The sequence below is a fragment of the Vulpes lagopus genome, chromosome 17, assembly GCF_018345385.1.
Source record: "Vulpes lagopus strain Blue_001 chromosome 17, ASM1834538v1, whole genome shotgun sequence".
NCBI lineage: Eukaryota > Metazoa > Chordata > Mammalia > Carnivora > Canidae > Vulpes > Vulpes lagopus.
The window spans coordinates 28,989,932-29,013,567 of NC_054840.1; the positions used below are offsets into that span (position 1 = coordinate 28,989,932).

The 23,636-nt window shown below is 41.3% G+C and overlaps 1 protein-coding gene across 1 annotated transcript in view; it reads right to left on the minus strand.

The window, feature by feature from the left end:
• Nucleotides 1–1,725: 1,725 nt before the first annotated feature.
• The window catches only part of USP13 (ubiquitin specific peptidase 13), a 118,999-nt gene continuing 97,088 nt past the window's right edge, over nt 1,726–23,636 (minus strand). Inside the window, exons 19-21 of the mRNA XM_041731763.1 lie at nt 22,835–22,988; nt 8,337–8,421; nt 1,726–6,653 (exon numbers count right to left, since the gene is read on the minus strand). Coding sequence (XP_041587697.1) covers nt 6,560–6,653; nt 8,337–8,421; nt 22,835–22,988 — 333 coding nt within the window. The 3' untranslated portion in view covers nt 1,726–6,559. The remainder of the gene's footprint in view (nt 6,654–8,336; nt 8,422–22,834; nt 22,989–23,636) is intronic.

The window sequence follows — 23,636 nt, forward strand, 5'->3', positions numbered from 1 at the left end:
CAATGAGTTGTGTCTACTGATACATTCCAAGAAAAACAATGCCCAGCACATAGATGTTTTGTATCTATTGAATGGTGAACCATGCTACATAAACTAATAAAATAAGTTGGCTTAGTGAAATTATCTCTAGAAATGCTTTGGGAAAAAAGTCATCGATGTTGGTGTAATTGATTCTTTAACAAAAAAGAATTTTCTAGATTGAAACAAAGAATCAAAACCTCCAAAGGTCAAAATGCTGTGGGTTAAAATAATGCTGTAAAATAACGTAGTAAAAATATCCTGTGCTACCAGACTGTCAGATGTTTTACATAACTCATCTCATGTGTTATCATGCCCACTGCACAGATGCCAAGACTATGTTTCAGTATATTAAGTGCTTACCAAAGTCACATAGCTAGTCTGGGCTGGAAAGTCAAGTCTCTATGTATCTACTCTTGCCATGTTATCATTCTGCCTCCCACCCCCATCTCACCGAAAGACTTTTCCTGGTAAATTTTTAAATAATTGGTTGCATGAGGATAAGAGTAAGTCATTGTCTCCTATTAAATTTTTCCACTACAAATGGTTTGTCACTGACCACATTAGAAAAGCAGGACCTTAGGTTCAAACAGTGCATACACACACTGGTAAACTCTCCCAGGGGGCACAATGGGACATAGCAAGTGAATGTAAGAACTTTATAATTCTTGAGTCATAAAAAATCTCCCAGCCCAATCATTTCCTTCTCCTCTTCTTACCAAAACATCATGGCACAATGCTGATGCTGGTTATTTCACTTGTATTTTTAAAAATATATAGGTTGATTCTTTTAAAAATTTTAAGTATCGAATAGAAATGTTTTAAGTAGTAATAAGCACACTCTAAGTGGTAGACAAAATAATGCCTCCTCCAGGATGTCCACACCCTAATCCCAGAACCTATGAATATGTAGCCTTACACAACAAAAAGGAACATCACAGATGTGACTAAAGATTATTCTGAAATGGGAAGATGATTCTGGACTTTCTGGAAGGGCCCAATGTAATCATAAGGGTTCTTATAAGAGGGAGCAGGAGAGCCAGTCAGAGAGTCAAGACAATGGAAGCAGACACTAAGTAATGCCCTTAGAAGCACAGGTTAGGAGGCCACAGGTCAAAGAATGATAATAGCTTCTAGAAGCTGGAAAAGGCAAGGAATGGATTCCTTGCTGACACCTAGACTTTAACTCTGTAAGACCCATTTTCAGACTTCTCACCTAATAAATGAGCTCTTTTGAGCCACTACATTTATGGTCACTTGTTACAGCAGTAATAGGAAACTCATACACCCTATAAACATGCTGCCACAGACATACTGAGATCCCTTGGTGCAACCAGCTCATTGAGTATGCTTGCACCTACATTAGGGAAGCTACCAGCAAGTTGGGAACTGTGGAACCACAGAAGGGTCCAAACTGACTCCACTATTAGACCCAACATCCAGTAGAGAAAGTCTACAAGACATCAGACTCTTCCCTGCTGCAGCCCCTTCCTCCTCCACAGAAGTAAACTCTTGCACCATTGCGGACATTCCACCATCGATGGGAACGAGGCAGCCTGAGTGCCCACACAAAGAAATCCTAAAAAGAAATAAAATTAGTCACTGTCTCCAGTTACCTGTTCCATTGATGGATGAGAACCTGCAAAGGGCAGAATCAATTTACTTGGCATTTTGCAAAAGAAAAAAGAGCCGTAAAGGGACCTCAGATTGTGAGAATAGCTTTTAATTTTAAAACAACTGAAGCAATAAATAAATCATCCATCTCTCTTTCCATCACAGGCAATCTCTCCCAAAACAGTTGAGATATTTTAACAACAACTGTGACTAGTGCAAAATAAAATAAATACAAACTCTTTAGGAGCCAACATCAAAACCTGCTGGGTAGGTGGGCGCAGGCGACAGGCTCTGCCAAGGCCGGGAGGAGCAGCGAGATCTACACCGTATGTCAACACACCCAGCTCCAAACAAACCAAACAATACCTGGGGAGGGGAGACCACAAGAGAATGTTGCCTAAAGGGAAGCAAATATGCCCAGCACCCTCATGTAGCCAACATCCTTGGCACGTGGAAGATGCTTGAAAAATAAGTGCAAAGTTAGCAGCTTCTAAGCAAAGCCGAAGGAACAAGGTTTGGGGCTCGTTTGCTTTTGTTTTTTTACTTGGAGTCTTATACATATTGGTTTTTACAAAGAAAAATCTTCTGCCTTCTGGGCATTCTGTGCCTCATAGTGCTCCTGACTCCAGTGAAAATATGTGTGCTGCTTCTGTCTACCTGGATGCTTGCGAGAATGACCTTCCACATGTGGCACCTCACTGCCTATGCCAAGCCGTCTAGAATCTAGAGCAGCGCTGTCCAATATGAATTCAATGCAAGCCACAGGTCTACTGTTAAATTTTTTGGTGGAAAAATAAATAAATAAAAATAAAAATAATTTTTTGGTGGACATATTAAAAAAAGATAAAAAGGAGTAAGTGAAATTTTAGTAATACCTTATTCATCTAAAACATTGTCATTTCAGCATGGTAATCACTATAAAATAAAATATTGATGAAATATTTTACATTCCCCTTTTTTTGGTACCAAGTCTTCAAAAGCTGGTGTGTATTTTATGTGAACAGCACAATCTCGATTTGGACAAGCCAAATTTCAAGAGGTCACTAGCCACATGTGGCTATTGACAGCTGCACTAAATAGCACAAAGCTAGAGAATTTTAATACAAACTCTTTCAAGATGATTTACAGAGAAGGGAATCTTCATAGCACCAGGTAGGTGACCTTATACACCAACTTAAGAATAGAGAATCTTGTTCTGTAACCTAGGATTTCTGACCTAGGTAAATGGTGGAATCACACTTCATTCAATCCTATTCCCTCATCCTGCTAGTTACCTGCTACCTCCCCAAGACTTTGTATATGATGTGATTTAGCAACAGTGATGCCTACAAGAGGAAGAGGAAAAGACATCCTTTCTATGATAGACAACTTTCTCAGCACTGATTTAGATTACGAATTAACTGAATTAGAGTACGAAAATACTCTGTACATGTTACAGATTTAGTGGAAAGTGGTTCTGAGGTTTTTCATCTCAGGAGGTGTTTCAGATAGATTTTTCATTTTTGAAGATGCACTATCTCCATGGACTGAGAAACAGAGTTTCAAGAATGGAGGGGAAGAGAAGGGAGTAGTAAAATTACCAAAGAAAGTGGGCAGAGAGGTTGAGGTGGGGACACTCAAAATGATGCAGCGTATAAACTGGGGTGTATGAGCTGCAACAAACCAACACATTACAACTAACCTCTCTGGGATCCCTCACATCCCGTATGTCTGGCCCCAGTAGTAAACACAGGAAAATAAAATGGAATCAAATGTCAGGGCAGGAAGGGACTTCTGAGCTTATCCAGCCTAACACACTCATTGTAACGAAAAAGGCCCAGAGAGGTTAAGGGCCCGTGGCCTGGGGGTGGAGTCAGACCACAAACCGGGATGCACTCTGTCGGCATTGTGAGTGAGGCTCCAGCCAATTCAGGTCATGGGAATAAATGATGTTGGGAGTCACAGGCTCAAGCTACTTGTGGTAGGCTTCTTGTAGCCCAAAGAGAGCATGGGGAATGGCAGGCACATTCTCTTATAGTTGAAAGAAAACAGCCAAGTCAATTCAAATATTGAAGCAACATTGATGTAAAATGGCATTAAAATATGATTCTTCCCACAGTCCTCCTTGCATGCTTTTTTTCCCTTAAAAAAAAAATTCCCAATCTGAACCAAACTGGATTTCTGATTAGTAATATGGGCATTTAGATCCATTGACAAAATAAAAACTTTGATACATTTTCCAAAGACATTTCATTGGGATTTTACACAAATGGATATCAAAAGATATTTACAGGAAAAAAAAAGTGCACTCTTTCACACGTACACCCACACACAATGAGAATTTCACAATTATACCACCACGCCTCACACAGAGGACTCCTAACAGGCTGATTTTGTTGACAAAATCCATACATTATTCCAGTTTTCAGTCACAAGTAATCTTGTCAATATATGTGTGTAAAATGAAGCAGTATGTTCCAGACTTTTATTCCAGGGAAACCTGCCTCGTATATATTAAGGTATACATATAAATACACTTTTAAGCAAGAAAGAAACCCATTATTTGCTCCAGTTTTTCCCCAACTCTCAATCTGAAATAAAGAGTAGCACATATATAAAACTTTGCCTTGTAGAAATAGCCCTTTGTTTTGTGAGGCAGGAAAAAAAGGCAGCCATAGTGTACTTTCTTACAATATGTTTAGGCATCGAAAGGGCTAGGTTTATTTTTCTACTTAACGAAAGTAAGTACTGTATAGCCTATAATCTTACACTGATTTTACACCATTTTGCAAAGTTTTATTACAAAATTTTTATTTTGTTCAAAATACACATGCTATCTTTGTCCACATTTCCATCCAAAGCCCCAGTAACCCCCCACCCCCACCCTGGAAGAAGGCCTTTGCTTTGTAACAGCGTGGAAAACAAGTCATTTTTGATGTGTATTTGGAGTCATGATTCCATGACACTCAGCCCTAAGGAGACTGGATTTTGTAAGGCTGCTTAGCGTGGGGATTTCTATAGGAGTCAGGGTGCATGTGATGGTGTGCAGCTGCTTGAGGATATTGGAATCACCAATAAAGGATGACACTGGTGGGCACAACCAAGTCGAGAGGGAATTACTGCATCATGAGCTCCCCCCATACCAACTGCATTTGTTCCCAAACTGAAGAAAAACATCAGACGAGAAGAGGGAGCACACTGTCTACTAGGACCCACATGGCACCCCACCTGCTACTCTTTTCAAGGGTCATTGTATGAAATCTCACCATATCCTCAAAGCACAGCTGGCAGGAGAGAGTAGGTGTCATTGTGCAGATAAGAAAAGTGAGGCACAGGGAGGATGAAGGACCTGGCCAGCGAAGGACAGCACCCAAGTCTCTGGGCGCTGGGCCTCGGGACTCGGTGTCCCTCACACACACGGTGTAGCTGAACTCCCATGAGAGAAGCCCTGACCATAACCAGAATCCTGACTATTCACAACTCACCATGTCGTAATCCACCGTCCATGTGGTATTTTACCCAGCTGGTTCTACTTTATTTTCCTACAGTTTCTAGAAAGATCCTTCCTACCAATCAAATGCATGTTAAGCAAATTGCAATAGATTCTTCTTCATTTGACTGGACAATCTGAAATAGAAACGCCAGAGACCTTGGCATTCAGTACAGAGCTGCATGAAGATTATAAACCACTCTTGTTGCACTGTTTCACCTCGTTCGAAACTCTGGTCTGATCCCAGGTTGCAAAAAGACAGAAATACCAAAATGGAAATGATGGTTCTTTCATAACGTCATAAAAAGTTTCTTTGCACCCAAAGCCCTTCGGGTGCCCAAGATCACACCACTCGTCACAGCAAATAAGCAGCGAAGGCAAGTCAGGATGTGATTAGCCAAGAAAGGCCAGAGAGGAGACTTCAGCCCCAGGAAAATGTAGAAACGGAGTCAGGCAAAGACTGCAGGGACAAGAAACTTACAGACAAATTTGGGGCACTTAGTGTGACTCCAGGGAGTTGTTATATATGTTATGGTAAAATTAGCTATTTGAACTAAAAATACACACTATGCCTTGGCAGGAAGGGCTTCTGAGAAAGAATTCGTCTACCTTTGTTTGGCCAAGAACAATATTGTGCTGCCGTGGATATCTGGCGTTACACCGCAAAATGTCATAAACCCGGGTGAATTCTTGATAGCACTTACGGGGACGACTCAGCCCTTTTCATGCCTGAAAATCTAAGTGGGGAACCAATTTTTAAAACTGAGTTATAGTTTTATATGTTGATATCCTGAGTTATAGTTTCTTTAAAATAGTTACTTGCTTTTCCCAGCTATGTTTAATACCAACTGCTTTAACCTTTAAAAACCAGCCCGTTGCAGATTTCCTGGTTGACGATAATGGTCTCACCCTCACACATTCACGCAATCACATTATGAATTTCAATATGATTAAATTAAAAATACCTTTCATTGCAGATGCTCTAATCTTCTATACATGGATAGGTCAGAAATTGTGTGTAATGAAAAAATTATGTCACAAAGCCCAACCCATTACTGATTTTCGATATGAAACAAAACTGGGCTGTTGGTTTATTGGGATGTGGGTGAGGCCACACCACTGGCCCCTCAAAGCATAATAGAGGGCTGGTGGCACATTCTCATTTTTGGTGTGACAGTGGCAGATCCCCCACCAGCAATATAAATATTTTTTTAATCATCCTCTCCTTGAACATTTATAAAAAGAAAAACTATCTACAGTAGTGTATCATCACTAATAGAAATTTCTTCCCAGTTCTATTTCAGAAGGCGTCAAATGATGTTCTTTAAATAAACTATAAATACCCCATGTATTCCTTCATGTCTGGCTGTCCCAACTTCTGCTTTTTTTTTTTTTTTTTTTTTTTTGGCAAATTAAAAAGGCGTGTGGCTTCCTCTCGCCGACTGGCACATCTGAGGCTCAGCGTGGCACCCTGTGGTAAAAGTACATGTAGCCCAGGTCCTTGGGGGGCCTTTCTGAGGCACACACTCTATGGTCATTGTAGATCACCCACCTGAAAACAAAAGATGGAAAAATTCAATGGATTTCAGTCAGTCCCAGGAAACTTTGCAGAAAACAACTTACTGTACCATATTTAATCAAGATGTTGTAAGATAACCAAACTCAAGCCTACTGTATGAAAAGAGAGAATGCTGGTGAGAAATTGCAACGGCTTTTTTTTTTCTCGAGGTCAATCAAAAGGCAGTTATGAAAGGAGTCTCCAGATATTTTAATCCCTTTGATCTCAAAATCCCTTGTGTAGAAATCCATAGATAGCCTCAAAAACTCAGTCAAAGAGTCATGTACGATAGGTGTTTATTTCAGCCTGAGGTATAAAAAACTAGGTAAAAATAAGAAGTGAAGAGCCATGCAGAGAACTATTACACAACTATTAGAATGTCTTCAAAGAAGATTCGGCAAAGTGAGAAAATAATCACAATATAGTATGAAGTGGGGAAAAGGTTACAAAATTGTATGTGCTGTGTGCATACTTTCAGCTTTTAGAAAAGTTATAAGTACATACGTCCATTTATATGGATCACATATGTGTATACAGACTTATGCCTTCTTCCAATGAAAATAATAAAAGAGAAATGTATCAAATATAAATAATGATTATCTTTAGGCTTCCAAATGACATATTCTTTGTTATGTTGTTATATTTTACAAATTCCCTACCATAAACTGTATTGTCTTTGAAGTTATAATGAAGCTATTCTTAAGACAAGTATTTTGAAAAGAACATCACGCTTGGTAATAACAAGAATTCACTATAAATCAAGTGCCTGTGCTCAACTATTTCATTCATCAAGTTAAGAAGACAACACTAAAAGACATTTCAAAAAGGAGCACAACCGAGCCCCTGGTGGGACCTGGTGTCTCCTGCAGTGTGTGGCATGGTGTGAGAGGTCAATGTCCCACCAAGGGCAAGGTTCTAGGTTTCTTTGGCATCCTCTGGAGCACTGCCGAGCACTGCCTCAAGCAAGAGACTGAGCCTCAGGCTGCTCAGAGGGGAGCTCACAGGAAAAAAACCAGTGGGCTCTGTGGGGGATCCAGCCCAAGGAGAAGGTCCGGAAGAGAGCGGCAGCCTTCCATCCCATCAATGTCTCATTCCCAGCTCAACACACACCTGGCCATTCTATTTACAAAGCTCAGAAGCCTACAGCAAGGCCATAATAAGCCAAAACACAGGATGTTTAGGGATGTCAGATAAAATACAAGCTACCCAATCAAATTTACATAGCAGGGAAGTAACAAATCATTTTTTAGTATAAATACATCGCACATAATATTTAAGGTAGGTTTATACTAAAAAGTTATTGTTTATGTGAAATTCAAATTTAACAGGGCACCTGGTTTCCTTGTTTTGTTGGTTAAAACTAGCAATCCTATGGAGGTCCCAAACATACACACTCCGCTGCAGGATGTATCTTTATTTTGGGAAGCCGTTTTGGTACGATGGTTGAAAGTGGCTTTCAATACCAGCTCTGACCCAGCTATGTCCAGCCTAATAAGCGCATGCTAGTCGGCTTCTCTTCATCAGTGGCTTGATATGTAAAATGGCTTTAGGAGTATATCCCTACAAAACCACTGTGAGAACCAGTTGAGATAATATGTGCAACACCTTGCAGAGAGCCAGCATACAGTAGGTGCTCAAAAAAACACAGATATCATTGATCTTCTAAAAAAGACTCACCTTCCTTCCTTTTTAATATGACAAACGTAATGGCCACTCATTGTAGATGTTCCCATGTGACTGATGAACGCAAATAATTCATACACTATGAAAGAGGAAACAACTCTGTTACAAGGCAGCATTTCTAGAAACCAACAAGCCTTCTGATCAGAGGGTTGTTTTTTTTTTTTCAAAGATTTTATTTATTTATTCGTGAGAGACACAGAGAAAGAGGCAGAGACACAGGCAGAGGGAGAAGCAGGCTCTCTACAGGGAGCCCGATGTGGGACTCAATCCCAGGACCCGGGGATCATGCCCTGAGCCGAAGGCAGAGGCTCAACCCCTGAGCAACTCAGGCATCCCCTGATCAGAGTTTAAAGGCAACAACAGTGCAACTCAGCAACTGTTTACATTGAAAGACAAAGTCTATTTTCCTTGCTAGGCTGAGAACACACACAACCACACACCCACCCATGGTGACACCAACTTCAACCTGCAAATTCATAGTAACGCAGGGCATAAACTATCAAAGTACAGCTGACACGAAATTCATATCTGGAAGGGGATTAAAAATCGCACAGTTGAGTCTGGTGGTGAGTTCACGGGTCTAAAGGGCAGTCCTGGCCCTATCGCTTCTAAGCAGCATGAGGGAGGAGAAGCCATTGCCTCTCTCGGAGCCTGTTCCTTCACACAGATGAAAAATCCACCCACTTCACAGGGTTGTATAAAGCTTAAATGAGCAACTCAGACTAAAATACCATACAAATGTCAGGATTATGAGGAAGACCACAGATCACTGTTGTCTTTTATAGAAAGGGATAATGCTTCTAAATAGGTTTCTTGTGGTTTCTGACTTGTTCACAATAAACTCTATGGAACCAAAATTCAGACTTTGTTCTTTCTGAACATGGAAATACAGAGCCTTGGAGTGTAAGACCAATGTTGATGCTCTAACAAGTACCTCCTGCCATCTAGCAGAGTGTTCCGTACCTACCCATCCTGAATGAATTCCAGCTCATGTTCCCCTGGCCAGGCTTAGACCTACAACACAGAGTGAGTTCCACAGACGAGTACCAGTCCACTCTGCAAACCGTCACAGCCCACGTGAAAGAGATACAGAAATTGAGTGTTTACAAACTGTCATAATAATATGTCTGTGGAGTCTAACAAGGAAAAAAATGGGGTTGCATATTCGTTTTTCTAGTGCTCTATTTCTATTCTATTTTCCAAAGTAACTGTTTCTGGACAGAGCCTTTTCCCTCAACTCTCCCTTTCTTTCCTTCTCTCCTTTGCTGTTCACCCAGACTCCTCCACTTACTTGGCCACGAGTCCCCACCCTACTGCCCCTTCGCCACATCACACACTACTGATCACCTCCTCCTTCCTCGAATATGTGCCCCCAGCACATAACCATCTCTCGGTTGTCTGGCTGTCTCATTGGCTCCTCCTCATCTCCCTCACCTTGACACACCGGTGACCTGGAGCTCAGACCGCAGACGTTCTTTTCTCCATCCTTTTTCTCTCTTTGGGTGATCTCATCCAGTCTCATGGTGTTAAACTGAATTATTTTCTTAATTTCCTGAAAGTTTATTGCTAATGCACATGAATACAACTGAGTTTTGTTTTGTATACTGATCTTGTTTCTTACTATCTTTCTAAACCTATTTATTAGTTCTAATAGTTTCTAGTGGATTCCTTAGGATTTTCTATATACAAAATTATATCATCTGCAAAGAGACAAGTTATACTTCCTCCTTGATAACCTGGATGCTTTTTATTTCTTTTTCTTGCCTAATTGCCTTGGCTAGGATGTCCCATTACAATGCTAAATACAAACGACAAGAGTGGGGGGACCTGGATGGCTCAGTCATCTAAGCATCCAACTCTTGATTTTGGCTCAGGTCATGATCTCAGGGTCCTGGGATAGAGGTCCTCATGGGGCTCCATGCTCTGCAGGGAGTCTCCTTGAGATTCTCTCTCTCCCTCTGCCCCTCCCCCTCTGCCCCCCCCCCTCTTTTTTTTTAAGGTTTTATTTATTTACTCATGAGAGACACAGAGAGAGAGAGAGAGAGAGGCAGAGACACAGGCAGAGGGAGAAGCAGGCTCCATGCAGGAAGCCTGACCCGGGACTCAATCCTGGGTCTCCAGGATCACGCCCTGGGCTGAAGGCAGCACTAAACTGCTGAGCCACCTGGGCTGCCCACCTATCTCTCTCAAAAAAAAAAAGTAATGGCAAGAGTGGACATCCCTGTCTTGTTACTGATCTTTGGGAAAAAGCATTCAGTCTTTCACCATTCCACATGATATGAGCTGTGGGCTTTTCGTAGATGCTCCTCATCAGGTTAAGGAAGTTCCTTTTCTTTTCCAGTTTGTTTAGCATTCTTTCCCCAACCTTATCTATCTTGGTTAACAGTAATTCCATTCTTCCATTCAGGACAAAATCTTGACTTCTCTCTCACATACATCTTTCTTTTTATCTTTCTCGTAAATTTTTTTTAGTATAGCACACAATGTTACATCAGTTCCAAGTTTGCTCATGCTCTTTACACACATCCAATCTATCTGCAAATCATGTCAACATTTCCTTCAAAATATATCCAGAATCAGGGCAGCCCCGGTGGCACAGCAGTTTCGTGCCGCCTGCAGGGTGTGATCCTGGAGACCCAGGATCGAGTCCCACATCGGGCTTCCTGCATGGAACCTGCTTCTCCCTCTGCCTGTGTCTCTGCCTCTCTCTTCGCTCTCTGAATAAATAAATAAATAAATCTTTAAAATATATATATATATATATATATATATATATATATATATATCCAGAATCAAACCACTTATTACCAGCTCCACTAGTAATGCCTGATCCTAGTTACCATCATCACTTGTCTGAAATTCTACAACAGCCCCCTATCTGGGCTTCCTGCTTGCTTCCTTGCCCTCTACTATTCTCAGTATGGCTTTCACAGTGGCCTTTAAATAGAAGTCAGATTGTGGTTATTACTGTTCAAAACCCTCCCAGTATTATCTTGTATCTCAGAGTAAACTCTTCCTCTCACAAAGGCCTCTGAAGCCCAACTCCTCCCACATTCCCCCTCATTTCACCCCATCTACTCCTGCTCTCCCTCACTCCACCCCAGCTACTCCCTCTCCCCCTCACTCCCCCCCAGCTACTCCCCCTCTCCCCCTCACTCCACCTCAGCTACTCCCCCCTCCCCCTCACTCCAACCCAGCTACTTCCCCCTCTCTGTCACTTCACCCAGCTACTCCCCCCTCTCTTTCTTCACCCAGCTACTCCTCTCACCCCCTCACTCCACTCCAGCTACTCCCCCTCCCCCTCACTCCAACCCAGCTACTCCCCCCTTTCTCTCACTTCACCCAACTACTCCCCACCCACTTCACCCAGCTACTCCCTCTCCCCTTCACTCCACCCCAGCTATTCCCATGTTCCCCTAATCCTACCCCAGCAACTCCCCCCCATTCCACCCCAGCTACTCCTGCCTTCTGGCTGCTCCTCAAACACACCCAGCAGGCTCTGGCCTTCAAGCCTCTACATTTAGTGTTCCCTCTCTGAAACTCTTCTTCGGGTGTCACATGACTTACGCCTCACTTCACTGAAGTCATGGATGAAATATTATCCCTGAACCACTTTATAAAATAGCAACTCTCCCTTCCACTCCCACCCTCACTCCTAACCTCCTCCCCAACCTTGCTTTATTATTGTCCAAAAAGCATGAAGTAACTCCTGCCATGTCCTTACTTACTTGTGCATTTATTGTCTATCTCCTTTTATCTCAGACTAAAATATATCTCCATAAGGACAGGAAATTGGTCTGTTATATTACTGAAATATTCCTAGCACAGAGAATGGTGGCTTATCATGCAACAGGCGCTTCCTAAGTATTTAAGTATATAAATAAATGTGTGAATTAGAGAATAACTCTGTTCACTCCATTTCTTCATTTGTTTTCATATCATCTTATACTGTATATATTCTATAAACCACCTATTGTCAATTATGAATGACACAACCATTTTGCCTGACACTTAGTTTCTGAAATAGTGACCCAGGAATCCTACCCTGGTCTACCCTCCCTGTTGCCCCTCAACATTAAGAATCTGCCCTTCCCAGTAAAGAAGGAAGAGAGTGGAGACCTTTTCATGTTTCTTGACCTTGGTTGGGTTTTAAAACTCTTTGGAGTACTTCTGTATCAAAGACCAACTTTTCAGTTTGAGGTAGAGTATTGGTCTCCCCAAATGAAGCTGCTTTCTTAGAGTTTTCATGAAATAGAGGATATGATACCCAAACCAAAGCTTCCCCTCTCCCATGGAACTGTTCCCCAAAACAATGACTTAACTAATCGAACAGACTATTTAATGAACATTGTCCACTTTAAGCCCAGGTCATACAATGGAACACTGCTTGGATACCAACACAGCCAATGGGTGGACAAAACAAATAAAGAAAAGGACAGATCCATACATTCCATATATCCAAACATGTCATTAAGCCCTCCAAAGGCGTTTCTCATCTCTTTGGTTAGAAAAAATTCAATGTATACTCAAAAATCATAAAAATGAATTAAAGAAAAAAGTTGGTATAAATCTTAGTTCTATAATTAAAATTAACCATGTTTATCAATATCAAGCAACCACCCCATACATTATTCAAGACCTCTTGCTGGATCCAACAGCAAGAGAGCATCTCTCTCAACACATTTGCAAAAATTCAACAGGTAATAAATCTCAGTTAATATTTGCTTCCAAAGAGAAAGTGAAAGTGAATAAATCCAACAGGGAAGCTACTGCTGATTCTTCTCCAGAAACATCAGTGTGCACACTCCCTCAAAATATGCAGACCCCTCTTCATGTGGATAGAATAGGCAGTTTGAGACAAGGCAAATCATTTTTTTCAAAGATTTTATTTATTTACTTTGAGAAAGAGAGAGTGTGTGAGGGGAGGGGCAAAGGGAAAGGGAGAGGAATCATTTTTTCAAAGATTTTATTGATTTACTTTGAGAGAGAGAGAGAGAGAGAGAGAGAGAGAGAGCGCATGAGGGGAAGGGCAAAGGGAAAGGGACAGAAAGGAGCCTGACGCAGGGTGTGATTGCACAACCTCGAGATCATGACCTGAGCCAAAACCTAGAGTTGAATACTTAACCAAATGCACCACCAAGGGCCCCCCCCTCCAAAATCATTTCTAAAATGCTGACTTGCAATAGAGAAACTTTTATAACACGTAGAAAAGCTTAACATTGCCTAAACCACCATGTCCATCCCTCTAGAAAGCCAGAATTAAATAATGTCTGAAACTAGCCCCTTTGCCCCTCGCTTCCCACTCCCAACAAAACTGGTCCTTTTTTGAACATAAGAAAATGTTTCCAACCTTTCTAATATGAAGAATCTTTTAATGTCAAAATTTTACCACCAGCACCCTTACCCCACAAAACAGTGATTGTGCTCTGATTTTATTCTTTGAGAAAGCATTGTCAGAAAACGAATGTGACACTTGGAAAAGAGAAGAGGTAGGCAGCCTGCCCTTTCATGTCCTATGGAGAAATGGCCACCCAAGGACTGTCTCAGGTAGAGGCTGGCATACTGCAATGACTCATAAGCCAAATCCAGCCCGTAGCCTACTTTTGTACCACCCAGGAGAAAGGGGAGGAGGAGAGGTACAAAAATATGAGATGACATGACTATGGCCCACAAAGCCTGAAACATTTACAATCTGGCCCTTTAGAGAAAAGGTTTGTTGGCCCCTGGTCTAGAGAGATGAAAGTTCATCTCAAGGCTGACTATTGATTAAAGGTCCCAGACTTAATCAAGTTACTAATTAACTTGTAGGTTTTTATTTGGTAAAGATATAAAAAATTTCTGTCCAGTGGAACATATAACCTTATGATCCTGAGACACTGATTTTATATTTAATTCAGCAATCAAGTTACCTTTAAATATCCTAGCTTCTCAGATGCTTTGAAGGTAATAACAACTGGTTCCCTCGTGAATTAGCCAATCAAAGAAAACCTGTGATCTGTGCTCTATTTAAATGTACCCTGAGAATCATGATCTTACCTTTTTGAAAATTAGAGTTCAACGACACATAATGACCTAAAGCAACTCTAGATTCAGAAGTGCAGTTCAATTCATTTACATTTTATAAACCCTTGTAGCATCTATCTATATTTGCAAAGCAGTAATATCTCGTAAGGGTGGGACACATTATTTAGTCAGTCTGCAGTGAGTGCACAGAATACATAAACACCAAAAGATTCCTTGAAATGACCACAAAGCCACCTCCTGGACCACCACAGCCTTCTGGTGAGAAGCCCAAACTGAGTTTTCCAACTGAATCTTCCTAATTCAATAATTTGTTCCATTACTCAGCTCTACCCCCCTCTGAACAACAGAGGAAAAACGTCATTCCCAATTTACTGATATTTGATTCACGAACACCTTTTACCTGCAAACAATTTCTACCGAACAATCTGATTTCCCTGCTCTGAGAAAAGACTATGGGGTGGGGGAGGGAGAACTGGGTAGATTTGGATTTGGAGCTGTTAGAAAACTTAAGAATTCCCAAAAAGAGCAATAGGAGCATTGGGGTAAATCAGCAACAGCTTAAGGCAACTGACAAGAACAGAGTCTTCAAGGATCTACAAATGACCTCCTCAACCCTACACAGTTCAAAATTACCAAGCCCCCCTGACTTCTCTTTATGACACTGCCTAAAACTCCAAATACTAAACAATTCCCTACAAGCTTCATCGTTCTCAGTCATTCATACTTTAGTATAAATTAATGTATTTCAGAGTGGCTTCCTCTTCACTTCCAGTAACACCACAGGAATTACAAACAGATGCTGAAGTGGAATGAGCACTGGAGCCCAGCTGCATTAAGTGTGTTGTGCTTTCAAGTAGACCACTGGTGCTTAGCTGTCCTGTGTGGCTGCACCTCCTGCTCTGTGGATCCTATTCCCACTGCTTTCCTCAGGGAGCCTGGCACTTTAGGAGCCTCACCATTATGTAAATGAAATGTCTCTCTGCTCCCCTTGCTGGAAAATCTCAGCTGCCATAGAAGCTGTCTAAGCCATTACGGTGATGCGGCTGAAGGAGCCACAGAAGATTTTGAGTAATCACAGCCTAATCACATTTTAATTGCATTGGCAATCAGTGAGTTTAAAAAGAGAGAGAGAAGGAAAGAAAGAGAAAGAAAGAAAGAAAAATTAAACGCTCATTAAGTGCCACATAGAAACAGAAATAATTTTGCAAACAGCAGAAGCCCAGATAGGTCAAACTGAAGGCCTGATTTTCCACTTTTTATAGTTTCTAAAAACTCAACAGAAAGTTAGGTGATAGCCCTAAAATGTGCAGAACACGATGATAAATAGAGCCTTCTGAAAAATAGACGCCCGCCTCCTTTCCAATTTAGAAATGAAGGAGGACATGAACAGGCTTCAAAATCAGACAGACCTGAATTTCCAGCTGCTTCTCCCACCACCCAGTCTCCTCACTTGTTGGGCCCTCATCTCCTCATATGAACACTTAACTGTAGGAGTGAAGGAAAGCTGTCCAGGAAGTGCCTAGTGCATAGCAGGCCTTCAATAAAGGACAGCCACTATTTCACCGAGGGTTATTAGCACTAGCTCTTCCCAGCAAACTAGATGACATTAAAATAAAAGAGTTTCATTCAATGACATTATTTCCTCATTCAAAAAAAAAATGCAGTACTGATATTTAGTCAACATACATATTCCCTAAAGGAAGAATTTGATACAAATGCTTCTGCAATCTTTGTCCTTATATAGTCACATTTTTTCCAATTCAAACTCCCACCTTGTCATTATTTTCAGCATTAACATGGTGTAGTGATGTCCCAGCAGCCACCATTTTCCTTCTAAAGGCCGGAGTAACCTAATCTGGCTCTTAGGGCGGTGGTTCTTTACGCTGAATTAGAACGACTTGGAAGCGTTCGGTGGCTGGATGGCTGGGCGGCTCAGTGGGTTAAGTGTCTGCCTTCAACTCAGGTCATGATCTCAGGGTCCTGGGGTCAAGCCCTGCTCGGGCTCCCTGCACAGTGGGGAGTCTGCTTCTCCCTCTGCAATTCTCCCTACTCATATGTATGCTCATTCTTGCACACTCTCTCTCTCTCAAATAAATAAGCAAACTCTTTAAAAATTTAAAAGAACCTCTTGGAGGGCCTGCTGACCTGCTGACCTCCAGATCACTGGGCCCACCCCCAGAGGCCTAGAGTGGGACCCAGCATTTCTAACCAGTTCATAGGTGATGCTGATTCTCCTGGTCCAGGACTACATTTGAACTAGTGTTTGAAGGGACCATGCTTCCCCTCTCAGCTTACAAGCTCCACCCTCAGGCTCCATGAGTGAGGCTAGGGACCAGGAGAGGGCTGGGCAGCCTAAGTCTCTGATTCCCAGAACCTTCACTAAGAACTCCAGGACAATACCCTGCTGGATTTTAACTTGAAAAGATATGTCGTAGGAGGCACTGGCAGCCACCCTGAGGCCATTAGGGAGAGCCTACCTGAGGCTGGAACCAACCCATGGAAGCAGAGCCAAGGGGAGTAACAAGATAAAAGGGTTTCCGTCCCAGAATCAAGGGCATGCCTAGAGTCAGGTCTCCCTGGTGCTGTCCAGCTTTTATGATACCATACTTCCCTCTTGACTCAGAGAGGTTTGGCTCGGCTCTCCTGCCACTTACAGCAGAGCCCTGAAAATCCCAGAACCCTGGAACTGCTGGCTTTACTTAGCTTGTCTATGTCTGTTCTGGCTCTCCATTTCGCTTCTAAAAAACTATTACCTAAACTTAAATTGTCTTCATACCCTCAAGTCAAATGTCTCCATCCAACTCACCAACCCAAAAAGAGGTCAAAAAGCAATGTTTTGCGAATGTAAACAATCTACCTACACAGAATACACATCTCCTGGAGTGAAATTATGAATTCAATGTAATTCTAATCAAACCCCTACAGAATGGCCAATTACAAGATCAGGAACTTTCTAAAATTCAGCAGTAATGATTTAGAAAATATAATGGGAAAAAATTGTATTCATTAGTAACACAGAAAATGTAATCCTGAGAAGAAACTAAACCAAAAATACACAGGAAGTTTATGAGGAAAACCATATGGCTTTGCAGGGGCGGGAGAAGGGAGAGATGGATCAAAAAAAAGATAGTATGTTTCTGGCCAGAAAAACTCAATACTGTAGACTTACCAGTATTCCCAAGCTAATATGCAATATATGAAACTCTCACACAACTCAATAAAAAACAGATGAAAACCTCAATAAAAATGAGAAAATGGATCAAAGGAGATGAGGAAGTGATTAACACAAGAAAAAAACCAACCAGCCAATAAATTTATGAAAAATAAGAAGAGTGCTTAAGCCTGACAGCACTGGTGGAAGGACACGGGAGCAGGAGAGCCACCAAAGCTGTCTTTCTGGGGGCAATGTGATACTCTGCATTAAAACCTCAAAAACAGGAGTCTCTGGGTGGCTCAGTTGGTTAAGCATCTGCCTTCGGCTCAGGTCATGATCCCAGGTTTCTAGGATCCAAACCCATGTCGGGTTCCCTGCTCAACAGGGATTGTTTCTCCTTCTCCTCCCACTTTGTGCTCTCTCTCTCAAATAAATAAATAAAATGTTTAAGAAAAAAATTCAAAAATAGGCAATTTTGACTTAAAAACTTCACTTCTAGAAATTTGCACTAAGGAAATAAGCAAATGAGACCCCAAGAATGTTCATTTCAGTGTATTTTTTATAAGATTTTATTTATTTATGAGAGACACAGAAAGAGAGAGAGGCAGAGACACACGCAAAGGGAGAAGCAGGCTCTGTGCAGGGAGTCTGATGTGGGACTCGATCCTGGGTCCCCAGGATCACCCCCTGGGCTGAAGGCAGTGCTAAACCCCTGAGCCACCCGGGCTGCCCCCTTGCAGTGTCATTTTTATTTTTTTATTTTTTTATTTTTTTATTTTTATTAATTCAGTGTCATTTTTAATTGAGAAAAGAAACTTCAATGTTTAACAAACATTTATTACCTGAATAGGGATTGAAGGAGGCATTTGCTATACTTCTATAAACAGAATTCATCCTTTAAGAAATTTATTATTTAAAAATAATTACTTGCTGTCAGGGCACCTGGGTGGCTCAGTAGGTTAAGTCTGACTTCAGCTCAGGTCATGATCTCAGGGTCCTGGGATCGAGCCTTCTCCCCCTACCCCACTCAGCAGAGAGCCTGCTTCTCCTTCTCCCTCTGTTCTTCCCCCCATTCATGCTCTCTCTCATATAAATAAATAAAATCTTTAAAACTAATAATTGCTGTCATCTTCTGAATGTAAAAATAGCCCCATATCTGAAAGTCTTTCTGTAATCATCTTTTATTTAAATAACAATCACTTGGTCTAAATCAGGTATATAAATTATGGTAGCACTATACAATGAGGTATTATTAATATACATTCAGTGATCTAGGCATACACATATGTACATCCACAGTTAGGGGGAAGCAGGTCATAAAATAGTATTATAAAATAGTATGTATAGGGGCGCCTGAGTGGGCAGTTAGTTAAATGGCTGACTCTTGGTTTCAGCTCAGGTCATGATCTCAGGGTCGTGAGATCAAGCCCAGTCTCTGGCTCCACATTTAAAATGGAGTCTGCTTAAGATTCTTTTTCCCTCTCCCTCTGCCCCTTCTGCTCATGCTCTCTCTCTCTCTCTCTCTCTCCTCTCTTTCTCTTTCTCTCTCTCTAAAATAAATAAATAAAATCTGGGGTACCTGGGTGCCTAAGTGGTAGAGGGTCTGCCTTTGACTCAGGGTGTGATCCCAGGATCCTGGGATCGAGTCCCATATCAGGCTCCCTGCAGGGAGCCTGCTTTCTCCCTCTGCCTGTGTCTCTGCCTCTCTGTGTATCTCATGGATAAATAAATATAAATAAATAAATAAATAAATAAATAAATAAATAAATAAAATCTTTTGAAAAATAGCATGTATGGAATAGAATGCTTCATTTTTTTAGAATGTTTCATTTTAAAAAAGAATGTTTCATTTTATAAATATTCATATTTATAGTCATTTTATATTTGTATAGAAAGGCCTAAAGAATATACAGAAAACATTAACAGTGGTTATGACTTCTGGGAAATGAACTAGGGGTGGTGGAGGGGGAGGAGGGCAGGGGGTGGGGGTGAATGGGTGACGGGCACTGAAGGGGACACTTGATGGGATGAGCACTGGGTGTTATTCTGTATGTTGGTTAATTGAACACCAATAAAAAATTAATTTATTAAAAAAAACAGTGGTGGGATCCCTGGGTGGCGCAGCGGTTTGGCGCCTGCCTTTGGCCCAGGGCGCGATCCTGGAGACCCGGGATCGAATCCCACGTCGGGCTCCCGGTGCATGGAGCCTGCTTCTCCCTCTGCCTGTGTCTCTGCCTCTCTCTCTCTCTCTGTGTGTGACTATCATAAATAAATAAAAATTAAAAAAAAGTGTAAAAAAAATAAAAAAAATAATAAAAAAAAAAAACAGTGGTTATGACTGGGTAGTAGGGTTGGAAGTAATTTTTATTTTCTTCTTTTCATATATCTGCATTTTCTTAAGTGGCTGAAATTATTAAATACCCTTTTAATTATAAGAAAAACAAACAATATAAACAATATAAAAAAAGGTGACTGACATATGAGTTTAGGTGCTAATGCAACAAAGTACAAGAAATCACATTTTTCCTTTCCTGTGACTTATACAATGTAACACCAAACAGTGCACTCCCAATTCCTCCATCTGGCACTTCATGGAGGCAGCAAAAAAATTATCCACATGACCACTATGTCCTGATCCTCATCCATTCTTCATTCAATCATTCATTTTCTGATCACCTCCTATGGGGCAAGGCACAGTGCTGGAAAGGCTACTTCAAAAACATCCATTCCTCTTAAAAATCAGATACAATTCATTTGGTGAGTTAGGGTGCATTTTGGGGTTTTTCATAATTAAAATTTTCACCTACCACTGCTTTTACTTTTTATTTTATTTTTTGTTTAAGATTTTATTAATTTATTCATGAGAGAGAGAGAGAGAGAGAGAGAGGCAGAGACACAGGCAGAGGGAGAAGCAGGCTCCATGCAAGGAGCCCAACATAGGACTCGATCCTGGGACTCCAGGATCACGCCCTGGGCCAAAGGCAGGTGCCAAGCCGCTGAGCCACCCCTGGCATCCCCCTACCACCGCTTTTAGATTCACGATATCCTATACTTGATGGCTCATAGTGCCTTATTGTCTCCTTCTTTACCTTCACTCTAAATTTGGGGGCAGTGAAGAGTAGGATCACAGAGTTTGGCCCGTTGTGCCTTTAAATTAAAAGGTGCTTGAGGGACACCTGGGTGGCTCGGCAGTTGAGCGCCCCCCTTCAGCTCAGGGCATGATTCTGGGGTCCCAGGATCGAGTCCCATATCGGGCTCCCTGCAGGAAGCCAGCTTCTCCCTCTGCCTATGTCTCTGCCTCTCTCTCTGTGTGTCTCTCATGAATAAATAAAATCTTTAAAAAAAATTTTTTTTAATTTTTAATTGAAAATAAAAAAATAAAAGGCGCTTGAAAGCATCATCATGACATCCCATTCAAAGATGCAACTCAAAAACCAGCAGGGCCAGTACTGGAAGATTACTCTGAGTTCAGTAAGCCCAAGGGGATGATGTGGCTGTTCCATATCATTAATGACCATTTTCAAGAGAGTGGCTGATCCCTCCAAGGTCCAACAGAAACCTAATGATCGGACTCTCCCTCTTTCTACAGCCAAATATCTTGGCAGCTTTACAATGGCTCCATCGTATGTATGGATTGTCTCTTCTGCGAGGAAGACTCACCATCCCCAAAGAAAAGCCCATTACAGAAAATCAAGGAAGCAGTGAACAGATAGACAATGTAGCACATAATAAATCCTGCTCATGAATTACTGAATAACATCCACAACAGCTTTTAATATTTTAGGCAAGCCACCGATTAGCAAAAAGTAATAACAAGACTGAGTATGGAGTCCAACATGAGGATTGATCTCATGACCCTGAGATCATAACCTAAGCCAAAATTAAGAGTTGGATGCTTAACTGACAACTGACTGAACCACCCAGGTGCCTCTGAATTTGATACTTCTAGTAACAGAAGAATAAACACTTTGTTATAGGGGCTTCAGGCACAGCCTCTGGAAGCAGACTACCTGGGTTAGAATTCTGATTCTATCCATCACTAGACAGGTCTGTGACCTTGACAAACTTAACTTTCTCTTCTACCTCAGTTTCTTCATCTATAAAATAGAGATAATAATGATATCAAAAATCCTAATGGTAGGATTATTGTGAGGATTAAATGTGGCATAAATGGAAGTATTGTTAATGTTGGTATAATTATTACTAGCACGAGATAAGGAAGCACTATCTATGAAGATCCTGTGGAATGGAATCTGTGGTCATGTTCTGAATACTGGTAAGGATTTTAGTGTACAGTGATGAGAGAGAAGGGTATTTCACAATTAAGGATTAACCTGAGAAAGACCCCAGAAGTAGAAAGAAGGGGGTTAGTACCCTGACAAGGCTGGTGGTGGCTACAGTCCCAGGCATTTGAGCTAAAAGTGGGGGGCACAGAAAAATAACACTGAGACAAGGCATGCTGGCATCTGCCTGGAGGAGGTGACGAATGCCAGGCTAATAAACAAAACACTTACAGAAGGCAATGACAGGCCAAGAATCAAGGCATCGCAATGGTGAAGAACATGGGATTCTGGATTTGAATTTTGGCTGCAACTCTTAAGAGCTGTGTGACCTTGAGCAAAGTGCCTAATCTTTCTGTGCCTCTGTTTTCTCACATGTAGAATAGATGTGTTAAAGATGAAATGAGAGTTCATATGCAAAGTTCTTAGAACCAGTGCCTGGTACACAGTGACACATACATGTTTGCTATTAAAAGATTGAGTACCGTGTGACTCTTGATCTTGGGGTCGTAAGTTCAAGTGTCACATTGGGTGTAGAGATTTCTAAAAAAGATAAATAAATAAACTAAAACAAAACAAAACAAAAGGTAGAATACTGGCTGATGGTGCTTCTTCCTCCCATCTTGATTGGCCCTTCAGAAAATTATCAGCGGTTGGTATGGGTAATGACAGGGTCAAGGATATAAGACTGCGTTTCAATTGTTTAAAAAAAAAAAAAACCATAAAAGTAAAGATTCTCTTTTGGACAAAAACTTCATGGGCCATGAAAAAAAATTTATCTCAAAGGAATGACAAAGTGACAGCAAGCATTAAACATAAGCACACACACTTCTAGGCAACATGACTGAATTTATCCAAGACTTAATCAGATCACCATGGCCATGCAGAGTGGCAAATGTACCATTTATGAGAAGATGGGATCTGTGCTAACTTCTGGATGATGGCAAAGGTTTCAATATGACTGGTGGGAGGGAAGGGCACAAGCCAAATGTATGGTGACGACTGCTCAGACAATCCCTAAGGCAAGAACTTACTTCCAGATCCATCCTTGACTCTAGGTCCTTCAGGCTTGGCCTCAGAAATAATGTTTGCATTGGCGTTATTCTCCATCTCGATCACAAAGTCACTGTCCTCCTCAAACTCAGGGTGACTAAAGATCCAATCCAGTGCTCTTTCCAGGTTATTATTCTAATAAAATAAAACATTTTTATAATGTATGCAGTCCCAGGGCCTCATTATATCCTGACCATTTAAACCAAGATGTCAAGTAGAGAAGACAGGAGGCCTGAATTCATTAGTCCTAAGTGCCTCTGAGAAGCTCTGACCCTGCATATGAAATGTACATTCAGCTGGCATTCTCCAAGTCTCCCAACTGAGGTCTGTAATTGGATTCACTGGAAAACAGTTCTCAGCAGCAGACCAGCATTCCAAAGTCCGTATCAGCCTTAGCTCAGCATTTCTGGAGGTTGATGCTAATGATGCTAATGATGGGGTACAGAGTCTGGCATTTGTTTAAGTACCTTTCTCAGCCACACTAACTGCACACACTACATTGCCTATCAACTGTGTTTCCCACAGAGAACTATGCTGGGCATAAGGGGGTCAATGTGAGTGCCATGTTAGTGCCTCCTCTCCCTAAACATTAGCGGAACTGTTGGATTGCCGTAAAGACCATATTAATGCCTTGGTTAATGATGACAATACTGGTTAGTTAGGGACATTATTTTAAACTCAAGAAATTAGGTTTAAAGAATTTATTTAGATGTCATCAGAATCTCCAATAAACTAGTCAGTTGAGAAAAATAAGTAGGGCAAAGCAAGTACCCTGAATGAAAC